General features: G+C 43.4%; 2 protein-coding genes across 4 annotated transcripts; both read left to right on the top strand.

The window, feature by feature from the left end:
- The first annotated feature begins 2,387 nt into the window (after window positions 1–2,387).
- Window positions 2,388–5,074, top strand: LOC136534176 (probable E3 ubiquitin-protein ligase RHY1A). Its single transcript, XM_066526645.1, has 3 exons — window positions 2,388–2,611; window positions 4,046–4,254; window positions 4,334–5,074. Exons 1-3 carry the CDS (start codon window positions 2,462–2,464, stop codon window positions 4,749–4,751), a joined length of 777 nt encoding a protein of 258 aa, XP_066382742.1. The 5' UTR covers window positions 2,388–2,461; the 3' UTR covers window positions 4,752–5,074.
- Window positions 5,075–5,221: 147 nt separating this feature from the next.
- Window positions 5,222–10,278, top strand: LOC136534177 (protein MHF2 homolog). 3 transcript variants are annotated; one of them, XM_066526647.1, is made up of 6 exons: window positions 5,222–5,731; window positions 5,864–5,944; window positions 6,029–6,068; window positions 7,680–7,733; window positions 7,826–7,930; window positions 10,150–10,278. In XM_066526647.1, the coding sequence occupies exons 1-5, from the start codon at window positions 5,678–5,680 to the stop codon at window positions 7,927–7,929; spliced, it is 333 nt and encodes a 110-aa protein (XP_066382744.1). In that variant the 5' UTR covers window positions 5,222–5,677; the 3' UTR covers window position 7,930; window positions 10,150–10,278. The 3 variants fall into 3 exon arrangements, with proteins under 3 accessions (XP_066382744.1, XP_066382743.1, XP_066382745.1); XM_066526646.1 differs by lacking the exon at window positions 10,150–10,278 and adding an exon at window positions 8,117–8,719; XM_066526648.1 differs by lacking the exon at window positions 10,150–10,278 and adding an exon at window positions 8,001–8,719.
- Window positions 10,279–12,068: the final 1,790 nt, after the last annotated feature.

Genomic DNA, 12,068 nt, shown 5'->3' with positions numbered 1-12,068 from the left:
ATAGCCCGGACGGGATTTTACCCGATAAGGGGCGGGTATGCGAAGACATTTTGCACCTCGCGGGGGTACCGTTATTGGACGAATTCATGTACCGCATCGGGTAGTGCGGGTACGGGCCTGCTGGGTGTCTAACTACTCATCCCCACATACCCACGGGTAAAAAAAAACCCGCATAAATAATATCCAACCTCTGCAATTTTAGCCCATATAAGCATATAGCCCATATTTGGCCCATATAAGCATATGAGTATATATATTCCAGAACTCCCTCAAACCCTAATCCTCATCCTCACTCCACTCCACCAGCCCATATTTCTGTTTTGCTGCTCTATTGTTGATTTGTTTTGCTGGAAGCTATTATATTTTAGTGTGTGAACTCGGGTATATTGTCAGGTAAGAATTACCCGTCGGGTGCGGATATGGAATGAATTTTCTACCCGCCTGCGGGTACGGGTAACCCGACGGAAAAGATTTTGATCTGGCGGGTGCGGGTACGGGTGGCCAGTACCCATCGAGTACGTACCCGTTGCCATCTTGACACGTGATGCGGTGATCGTGACCCACGGCGGTGTGCAATAGCAGCAATCACGTGCTTTCCCGAGATTTACTTTTAAAACATAAAAAAAACATCTGTAACATATTCTGAATAGATAAAATATTGAAACATACGTGTATAGACATAGCAACATGTGCAACACCAGATCTAATTTTGAAACATTCAAATGCAACCACTTGCAACATATAAAGAAGAATGAAACACTTGAAAAAAACACTTGAAACCATAGCAAAACATACACAACTTCTAGACGCAATACTTACAACATATGGGTGAAACATATGCAACATCCAGATGAACATATTTGCAGCCTATGAAACATTAGGAACAAACGCTTACAAATTACATATACAAACCATTGCAACAAATGCAACATCCCGATCTACTTTTGTAATATACCTCTGAAACATCAAAAACATTTGAAATGTACGCTTGCAACATGCGCTTTCAGCGCAACATCTCTTTACTGTTTGGGAGAAATAGAGGTTCGTCGTCGTGTGAAGTTCAACGGTCTAGAGCTCGCCGGTGGCGCAGAGCGACCGGCCAGGGAGGCGCGATAGCCGTCGTGTGCAGCGGACGCAGTGGAGCTGCCCCTCCATTTCTTTGAGCCCAGCGATGGAGCTTTGCGTTGTCGGCGGACCGGCTAAGGGACACCGCAGCCATGAAGCGGACCGGGCAGGGGGCAGCTGCGGACTGGCCAAGGGGCGCGATGGGGCGACGACTGGAGCGGAGCCGCTCTCCGTTTCTTCAAGCCCGGCTATGGAGCTTCGTGTCGTCGGCGGACCAGGTAGGGGACAGCGCAGCGTTGGATTCATGTACCAAATTCGTGAACTCGTTTTCACCCCTCCGCGCGCGCGATGAAAAATCGTGCACTCACAGAAGAGAGTAAAGTGGGTTGAAATCTCTACTGATCTCATGTACATCCAAGCGCCAAAACGTGGTGAAAAATCTACTCCACTGCAAAACTTCAAACAGCGTATCGGTTTGACGACCTCAGTTCTTTTGTCGCCGCTAGAATTTATATGCTAAAATAAACTACACCACCTGATCCCGCTATCTCACTTGACGGCTACCGCTACGGCATGCAGCGCGAGATGCATGGCAGGCACCATCCAGGTCAATTCAGCTAGCTAGGCCATTTAGCCCCATTTTAACCTTTCCTAGTTTTGGCCATCACGCTATGCTTTTACACGCACGTCATCCCTTATTTTTACCACCTCCAAAGCGACCACTTTCTTAACAACGCCATGATTACTCACTCACTCACAACAAAATCTCCGATGAACCACCTTTATAATAATTTAATTCTAAGTTATGGAGCACCCCCCTCCCACACACACACACCCGCTCCTCCTCCCCACGATTCAGTCCCAATAGAAACAGAAATGCTATACAACACACTAAATAAAGAGCTTGTTCGGCTGGTATTAAAATCGGCTAAAACTGTTTTATTACGAGAGAAAAATACTCTAGCCGATAAGCCGGCCAATAAATTCAAACTGAACATGCCCAAAAGCGCAAAGAGAGGAGGTAGCATTAACTCCTGCAGTAACCGTCAGCTAACTGATGTTGCTCTCGTCAGTTCCATTTAAATCTGTGCTGGACGCCCCGGATTTGCCTTCCAGGCGTCTACGCTTTCCCATCTGACCGTGCAGCACACGAAACGAAATATCCGTCACTTTCTATGAACAAGATTAGCGACAAGATTGACCCTGAATGACTGAATCCCATCGCCAAAGGGACGGGCACCAAGAAATTGAACTCACTGACTGACGCCACTATAAGAGCGGAGAGAAATGGGCAGAAGAAACAAAAAGAAAGCAGCCAAGCAGGTGGAGTGGCGCTGTAACAATTCGCCACAACTAGCCTCCTCCCTCTGACCCTTCCCTCCCTCCCCCTTCTTGCATGCCAATCGCCTCCAAGCTCGTCTACTTCCAGCGCCGCCCCTCGCCGGCGCCGCCGGACGACCCGGGCCCCGAGCCGCCGGACCCCCGACGCCAACCCTGCCGCGACCACCGCCGCCGCCGGAGCTCCCTCTTCTCCCACCACAAGCCGGTGCGTACCCAAGAACACGCTTGCCGTTTCGTTTCCTCTGACTTCCTGCCGTTGTTTGCTAATATAAAGCCGCGACCTTTTGCGGTTTTCCGAGTGAATAAACGGGGGGCTCTTCGAGTTTTCTTCATAGATTCGAACTTCGGGCTTCCAGCATAGCTAGAACTTGGAGCATGGTGTGGAACTGTGGATTACTGTTCCCCGTGTCTAGGTGAGCCCGAAAGTTTTGATTTTTGACACCGAGAAATGGTGAGTTATCGAGTTAGCAGGGTGCAGAGTGCATGCGTAACGGAGAAAAAAAAGTTGATGTTTTCTTGGAGGGTAACCTCTGGTGGAGATTTGGTCTTCTGAGCTCCTGATGGATGTAGATGTCTACTGTACACTCTGTGGTTAAATAGGACTGCTATGAAATCCCAGGTTGAAATCACGCTGTCGGTTTGGTTAGAATTAGTCGACAGAGATGGACGATGGTGTGTAGATGATATGTGCTTTGCAGTATGATCTTCGTTTTCCTTTGCTTAAATGTTTGGGTCACGCAAATTTGAGAAATTGTTTCGCAGTAGTAATTCGGTTTCCATGAAGGCCTAGTCTCCTTGTTCTTCAGGAACATTGAGGAGCCCATCAGCGTCCTGGAATATTCGGCAGTGCTTGCTTGAAAGTTACTAGCTCATAGTCTTTCTCGAACTAGGCAGAGTATTTTAGTAAATCTAGCAGGCAGAGAATACCAGAATAGTTTTATTAAAAGAGGATATTACACCGATCTAAGATAGTAATCTGAATGAATAACGTCGATAGTTGTCCCCAACAGATAATCTCTGACATGGATGATTTGTAGGCTCAAAATATTAGGCCAAAAAAAAAATTATGTGGGCATGTACTATTGGTAACTTCAATGGGCAAATTTCCTTATATGTTCCCTTCATCTACATTTGTGAAGAAAGCTACCATTTATTTAGTTAGTGTCATGATGACAGGCATTTGTTTGCTCCATCTTTTTCCTTTGAAAATGATACTTAGAGCTTTAGCGACTTAGAAATAATTGTATTGAATCTAGCCACAGGCATTAGCAAATTAATTGCTGGTCCCCATATCAGCCTATGGCAAACAGGTTATCTTCTCTTTATTGTCGTCAAGTGGCTACTATTTCTCCATTCGTAAAAAACAGGTGGCTACTATTTCTTATGCATCAATTCATGTTTTCTTTGCAATGAGCTAGTTTCTTGGTGACACTAATAAGTCACCAAACAATCACACATGAACACTCTGCCCGCAGGAGATTAAGTACCATGTGTTGGCTACAATCTTGCAAATATGCTACATGACCAATTAAGGCACAAATTAGAGCATTTTGTATTTTTCCATGTCCTTTAAAGGCAGTATAAAATCATATTTAGTGATTACACATATTTTCTTCTAACAACCACTATGTAAAACCAGGGTCAGGAACATATTCCAGGACACCAAAGGGATGCCGCTACGAAGCCTCTGGGATCAGTTGGAAACATAGGAGAGCATGCAGCCGGCATGTCCTCCAGCACAAGACTTCACCGCAGCATATCAGACCATGGTCGGCTTCCTGACGCCGTTCAGCAGGCCAGGGAAAGGCTTCTTCAGAGGCTCAACAGTGTGGACCTGTCAGGAAGAAGGTCCGCGTAATCGACTCTTAGCATGTCGTCCTTCCTGCACATAATCTGACAATATACTGAATGTACATTTTCACTGCAGGCAAAAGACATGGCCCTCGGAATCATTCTGGGCTGGACTAACTCGCCCCGCTGACGCCGGTGTGTCCACCTCTTCAGACAACATACTGGGCAGTCTAACCAATTGCTTCCAGCCCGGTGAACCCGTCGCAGCCAGCAAGGCTGAAGAAGGCACCGTCATCACTAACACAGATGAGTGTATGCCCATCACAGTGTTCCCCAAACCCGTCTCCGAGCTGCAGGAAGCAGAAGACGGTGAAGCCGTGGGAGGAGCTTCTCCAGCTGAGTGCTCCATATGCCTGGAGAGGTGCGGTGACTCAGGCGACGGGCTCATCCAGCTGCGCTGCAGGCATATCTTCCACTCGGCCTGCCTGGAGCGGTGGCTGCGGTCCCGCGCCGACTGCCCCTACTGCCGTGCCACCGTGCGAGTTTGCTCCTAACAGCAGAATGATGAAACTGAATGACAAAATGACAAAGTGAGAATGACAAGTGAGAATGACAACGTGTCCAAGGCTGCAGACTACGGTTTAGTGAACCCTCCTGTCTGAGGCTTAACCATGTCGCTGCTCACCCCTTGTTGTAACTACTAGTATATGGTTTTCCCTTACCCGTTGAGGTAGTACTGAACTTTGCGGCTTCAGCAATTCAGTGTGGTATATGTATATGTGTATCTATGCTGACTGGCTGCTGTGTATAACTGGATATTTTGCATCTGTGGATACCGTCAGAGAAGCAATAAGCTGGCTAATGTTACGCTTCATAATTGCGTTCCATGGAAGGTCACTTCTGTTGCAGTGCGGTTGTTGACTTGTGCTCTACTACGTTGTTGTCATGCACGCCTACAGTTCTGTGGTGATGCAGGATCTGGTTCTGGAGAAGATGCCTGCATACAGTTTGGTCCGGAAAAGGCAGAATCGGTTTCAGGAACAGATTCGATGCCCGAGGAGTATCGGTGAGCGAAGCACGGCCGTGGTGGTTCACCTGTGCTTGTCTTCTCTTGTAGTCTTGTTGCGCTGTTACCAGTCACGTGATACGTGATGACCTCACCCACCAGGCCGCCACGGTTGGAGCTGCCGTTCTGGGTAGAAGCATGGGAGGCATGGAGCCATGGACGGAGAGCTCCCCTTTGGACTGGAGTTGCCGGCCGGAATAGGAGGCCGCCCGGCAAGCCGAGCGGGAGAGTCATATGGGCCAAGCCCTAGAATCGGGCCTAATTGAATGTGGGCCATTTGTTGCCGGAGTCCGAGAGACGAAGGACCCCGTTAGACACGGAAGGCCCAAGCCCACAGACTAAAGCTCGGCACCACATTGCAGCTGGGCCTCTCCTTCCATTCGCGTTGCGGTTTCCATCCACATTTCTGCCGCCATGGACGAAGATGCGACGACGGGCAACTCGGCCGCCGCCGAGACATTCGATCCGGTGAGTTTATCGCCCGAACCACGACCGACCCCTCTGTCCTCCGATTTTTCCCTCGGCTAAAACTCTTGTTATCTGACAATTTGTGGTCATTTATCTGAATCTGATGATGACGCGCTGCTGGGATTTGAGCAGGAACTGATTCACGCCATCTTCAAGCTGGTGTGGCGGCGGCGAGCGGAGAAGGGCGGCGGCAACGAGGTCATCGACGTGGAGGTGATTCATTTTTAGACTTTTTTTTTACCGCCCCTTTCCCCTTCTACTGACCAGTGTGCTTTATTTTCTAATAATAATCGTCAGCCTGCTCCAGAGACCTCGAGGAGAAATCGGAGTACAACTGGTAAGCGAGTCTGTTTCTTCTTTACTGGAGCTAGCGGCATGAAATGGCTTCTAGGAAGTGCATGTGTTGGTGCAGTTAAATGACGTCAGTTTGCAAAGAACCTGTTAGCCAATGTTTCCCCGATCTCTCATGTGTAAGGTGTTTGGTTTGAGTAAGGACTCCGTGCTAAATGAGCTGATGCATGGTAAGTCAATCCCTCGAATTTAGTAGAATGACTTCATTCCTCATACTAGTACTAATCATTAGCTTGTGAGAAACGATATGATGATGGATCAACTCATTCCATTCTAGAAACCAAACAAGAAAGTGAGAAGTGAAAAGATGATGGACCGACCCATTCCTTAAACCAATCACCCTATTAGTGTCAATGCTGATAAAGCAAAATTGGTGCTTAAACTTTTATGTCCTATGTGCATAGCTATTTTAGTGTTGGCAGCCAGTAAGGCTAAGGCAGTAACATATGCCCATCAGACAAATTTTGTGGGTAAAAGTTCTTTTCAAAATTACCAAGGGGTCTGCATAAATCCAATTCTAAGCAGGTTTATGTATGGCAAGCCACACACTTAACTGGTTTGATCACATATTGATCAACCAGTCTTCCATTTGTTTTGATTAGTAGTTGTAACAGTAAGCACTTATCTTCTTCACCTAGCACACACAAATAATTTCAGCTTAGCACCTGTTTTCTGTCGAAGTAGATGGCTTCTAGCCTTCTACACCTTGAGTGTTAACTATATTGCTACATTACATGTAATGTCATCTTATTTGACAATAGCTGGATGAAATGGGTAAGACAATTTGATATTGTTTGTCACGAGTTGACTTGTGTAACTGCACTTACATGCCTCAAGTGCAGAGCACTGTTAGGTAATGTAGGATGTCTCATGTGTTACTTGGGGGCACATAGTTGAACAACGGTTGCAAGAAGGCCGTGCCAGACACCATAGTCGATCAGAGAAGATTTTTATTTGCTTTGTTATCAAGTTTTAGCTAGGTTTGTTTGTTAGGTTTGGAACTTGGTTTATCAAACAAGCTCACAAGCACATCGTTTGTTGGCTTGGATGGATTGTAATAATCAGCGCTATATATGAGGAATGACTGAACTGGGAAATCAAGCTTGAAAAGAGCTACCTCCTTTCCCTGTCTCTTTCACCCTGTGTTCCATCTAACGCAGCTCAGGGGTTTGAGCTGTTTCTCCACCCCATCCCAGAACATTTTGACTAGTTTTTTTTTTTTAATAATCTTGTCCTTCTATTCTTTTGTCTAGATTGGAACTAGATGGTGTAAGGGTCCCAGATAGTATGTTAAAACCTGCTTTTAACTTTGGTATTTCTTTGATTTTTTATGTTTAAGTGGCTTAATTCTGCTGGTGACTGGGGTAAGAGTATCAGTACAATGAAACTTGGTGAACAAATGGTTTACTTTAATGAAAAATGCTGACTGGTTTTCTGTTTCTATAAGAGATGAAGAATTGGCACTAGAAAGAGTTCGAAAGATGTATTTGACTCGATTGTTGTCACCCTTTGATTTATAGTGGACAATATAGGGTTCAAAGTAACTTCTCTGAGTGTGTTATTCATTATATGCTGACATGTTATGTTCACCTGGCAGCCAATGCAAGTGCTCTTAAAGTCAGCTGCGAGCTTCTTCGCATATTTGTTACAGGTTTGCACCTCTGAAAAATGCTGCACCTCTGAAAAACTATTTATGCTGTGGAAGCAATTCCATTTCTGGATTTTAACTGATTTCTCTTATAGAGGCTATTCAGCGCTCTGCTTTTATTGCTGAAGCGGAGGATGGTACTGTCATCGAGCCCACCCACCTAGAGCGTGTGTTGCCACAGCTGCTATTGGACTTTTGAGGTACCCCTTAGAGCCTCCAAATCCATTTACCTGGTTGAATGCATTTGTCTAAGCCTATGAACACACGCAGCTTCTACATCAGCTAAACTTGGAAAGCAAAAGGCTAGATTTCATCATACACATGATATTTTTCTTGTTTGCTGTAACACGGACTCTGAACTGATAACTGTTTATACTGGCATGTAGCCCTGTTCATGGTTCGCCAAAATCGGCTACCTGCCCGCACCTAAACCTCGATGGAACCATAACACGGATTGAATTGGTTCGCGTGTCCAAACCGAGTAAGCATGGGTCGATCCGTTGGTTTGCCGTTTCAACTTGATAAACCCAGAATCAGATGCAAGGAATGATGAAAAGGAAAAGAAGAAGAGGCAATTCAGCCTGTTCGGCTGGTACACAAGACTACTGTGTACTAGTTTGTTTCGGCTGGTTTTGATTGATTCAATAGTGTTATGGGAGAGAGAATAAGCTGAAACAAGCTGAGACAAGCCGAACATGGCGGCAAAGATGTCGCGTGAGGCCACGGTCGCTGCAGCTAAAAAGCAGCTGCTACTACCATCTGCCGCTGCTAGTACAGTGTTTCACTGAGACAATAACAGCAGCAGCTGCAGCAGCTAGTAAAACAGCTGTGCCAAACACCCTAGAAGCTGAACCTGATACCATTGTTACTTATGAATATATCCATCCATTGTTGTTGTAATTCTATAAACTTGTTGGAATTACGAAGCACATACGGTCACTTGTAGTTATCGTGTTCCTACGGTGTTTGACACAACCTAAAACACAGCAGAGTCGTCATAAAAATATTGATATATTAAAATCTAATAATATAATAGTAGTACTAGTAATAATAATAAACAATATATATTCTATATCTACATATCTATAATATTAAAGTGTAAAAAAAGTTTGGATCATCGTGTCTAACTTTCTCACTAGTCTGTCCTTTGCACTCCTCTTTTGTCCTTTGGATTCCTGTTCCCGCGCTCTCACCCTTTGAATCATGCGTCCTTTGCGCTCCTCTTTTGTCCCTTGGGTTCGTCTTCCTGCGCTCTCACCCTTTGGATCATCATCTCCCTCTCACTCTTATTTTTTTTAAAAGTTTGGAGATACAAAATCTTTATTGGCGTCACACCACTAGTGTCATGGTATGTGAGCCCCTGCGCTCACCTGCTTTAAGCTTGGTGTCACATCGCTTGTGTCATGGCTTGGTCATCTGAGCCCTAGCTCTTACTCTAAGTTTAGAGCTGCAAAGCCTTCATTGTTTTCACCTCACTCGTGTCGTGGCTTGGCTACCTGAGCATGTACATTTTGTGGCGCGTGTACAAACATGTGGCTCGCCATCCATCTTTCTTAAACTTACAAAAGATGCACACAATAGCTACCTACTTAACGGTCAATTTCCCGTATGAGATTAATCCTTAAATATATTTGATTTAAAGTTGGGCTAAACCTAATTAAATTTAACAAAAATAGCTAGCAAATTATAGGTACAAACACCACACAACAAATTATATGCCCCATTGTAACGAATGGGTATATTTGGTTCGTAATAGTAATGGTTATTGTCGTTGCTATTCTAAACTTGTCCGAACCACGAAGCGCCAACAGTCACTTGTAGTTTTCTTCTTATATAAAAAAAAATTAAAGACGCTGGTTTTTGTCGACAGCGCAGCACTGATCCAAGCATGAATGAACAGAGATATCCTTTTTTTTTTGGAAGAGACAGGAGGGGATTTTAGGCCCCTACTGAGAATATATCAAAAAGGATTTGAAAGTACAAAAACAAATATAAAGGGGACAGCTTAGGCTGTGGAAAAAGCTAAAGGTAGGGCTAAAGAAGCAACCTAGGCCCGGTTCGTTTTCCCGGGAATCACCCTCGGGAAGAATTTTCGGCTGGAATCGTTAGTCAATTTGTATAAGTTTTTGTTAGCTGGAATGATTCCGGGTGTCATTTTACTGAAAACGAACGAACCCCTAGGGGACTAGAAAGGAGATCCCATATTTATTTATATCATATATCAAGAAACGACACCTCTTCTTTTTATTTCCTTATGATAAATGACAGGATTTTCACGGTCTCTTAGATTTAGGGCGCATGCAAAGTTTTGCTGCAGCGGCAAGTTGGCCAAGCTCTCTCGCAATCCTCGCTCGTCGCATAACAATTGTCTTGTGAACAGCAGTAGCAAACAGCTTCAGATATTGCACCCTTTTCGCAGGTCTGTTTCTGGCATGGGCACAAATCAACAACATTCCGAGCTGCATGCACATAAGGGCATTCACTTAAACAATTAGGTAAAGTAAACCTAACTTTACAGTACTTTAAGGTTGTTTCTATGTTTCTCGAACTGGACACTTGGGAACCATTTATATTTACTGAAAACTACTTCCTTCAAGCAATATATTTAGAAAAAACTAAAATATCTTATAATTTAAAATAGAGGGAGTAATAAGTAATTTTATCCGAATGCGCCTGATCGTATGATGTGTACTTACAGTGTGTAGGAATCATGAAACATCCTAGGATCAGCATCAAGAACAGGACCACCTTGCTTCCTTCCATTATAATTTTCACCATATAAGGAGTTTCTCCAGATCAGAGATTAATGTATGTATATGTGTTTGACTACCGAATGCTTGCAGCAAGGTTCATATATATATATATATATATATATATATATATATATATATATATATATATATATATATGTGAAAGATAACTATCTATATCTAGCAAGAAGTGATAATAGTTAGCTGCTAATTGCTAATAGGTCATAACTAATAACTAGCTGGTTTGGTCAAAACGGGTTTAACTAATAGTTTTTAGCTAATTGTTAGCTAATACCTAACTAATAACTATCTTACTAGTTGGACCAAACCAGCTAGTTATTAGTTAGGTATTAGCTAACAATTAGCTAAAAACTATTAGCTAAACCCGTTTTGATCTAGAGGAGCTAATTATTACACAGCTAACTAGCTATTAGTTGCTTGGATCCAAATAGGACCTATATTGGGTCAAATTAAGGTTCCATTTGGATCTATTAGCTACTAATAGTTAGCTAGCTAATAATTCACAGCTAATACTCCCTCTGTCCTAATATATAAGGCGTAACTATTTTTTATTCGTGACACATAGTATAAGGCGTGCTCTGTGTAGATGCACATACATCGATGCAGTAGTACTAGTGTTGATAGAGATAATTAAATACGTTCCTTAGTCTTTAAACCAGAGGTGGTTGTTACGCCTTATATACTAGGATGGAGGGAGTATTAGCTGCCATTAGTTAGTTGGGTATACAACAAACAATTAGCTACATACTTGGATCTAAGCAACTAATTAATAGCAGCTAACTATTAGCTCCTTGGATCCAAATAGTTAGCTGAAATTAGCTCTATTCAATCCAAACACCTTAGCTAATAGTTCAACTAGTAGCTCAAGATGAACTATTTAGCTAATAAGAAATTATTAGCCACCATTATTTAATTAAATACTCCTCCATCCATTCCAAATTAGCTGGTTTTCTCCCAACTAGCAGCTAATATTTAGCTTTTTTAGTCCAAATAGATCCTAAATCAAGATGGATATAAGTGCGGGATCGCCATCTGGATTCAGGAGGCAAGCATGATTTGTTTTTGGACAAGAAGACTAGACGAGCCATTTTTTATTCCATAAGTGGCACTGTGGCAGCATTCGAGTAATAGCTTAGATACATATTTCATATGAAATGCCTCGAAACATTCTTTACCGGGGCCCGTCGATCCAAATACCTCGGCTAATGGGTCAACTAATATCTCAAGAAGAACTATTTAGCTAATAAAAAATTATTAGCTGCTGCTATTTAATTTAATACTACTCCCTCATTCCAACTTAGTTTCTGTTTGGATCCATTAGCTGTTAATAGTTAGCTAGCTAATAGTTCATAGCTAATATTAACTACTATTAGCTAATTTAGTCCAACTAGCAGTGAAATAGTTGTTAGTTGTGTTCAACTAACAATTAACTAAATTGTTAGCTAGTTCTGTTTAGATCCAAATAAGCTAATTATTATCAGCTAACGACTATCTTTAGGATCTAAACAGGACCTTAGCTGGTTTTCTCCCAACTAGCAGCTAACATTTAGCTTTCTCAATCAACAGA

This window comes from Miscanthus floridulus, unplaced genomic scaffold (assembly GCF_019320115.1).
Source record: "Miscanthus floridulus cultivar M001 unplaced genomic scaffold, ASM1932011v1 os_1596, whole genome shotgun sequence".
NCBI classification, from domain to species: Eukaryota; Viridiplantae; Streptophyta; class Magnoliopsida; order Poales; family Poaceae; genus Miscanthus; species Miscanthus floridulus.
This window is presented reverse-complemented; position numbering and strand designations above follow the sequence as displayed.

Coding starts and splice junctions, on each gene's coding strand:
- LOC136534176 (XM_066526645.1), top strand. CDS start 2,462: ATGCCAATCGCCTCCAAGCTCGTCTACTTCCAGCGCCGCCCCTCGCCG. Junction 2,612..4,045: donor TCTTCTCCCACCACAAGCCG/GTGCGTACCCAA, acceptor ATGTAAAACCAG/GGTCAGGAACATATTCCAGG. Junction 4,255..4,333: donor GTGGACCTGTCAGGAAGAAG/GTCCGCGTAATC, acceptor TTTTCACTGCAG/GCAAAAGACATGGCCCTCGG.
- LOC136534177 (XM_066526647.1), top strand. CDS start 5,678: ATGGACGAAGATGCGACGACGGGCAACTCGGCCGCCGCCGAGACATTC. Junction 5,732..5,863: donor CCGCCGAGACATTCGATCCG/GTGAGTTTATCG, acceptor GGATTTGAGCAG/GAACTGATTCACGCCATCTT. Junction 5,945..6,028: donor ACGAGGTCATCGACGTGGAG/GTGATTCATTTT, acceptor AATAATCGTCAG/CCTGCTCCAGAGACCTCGAG.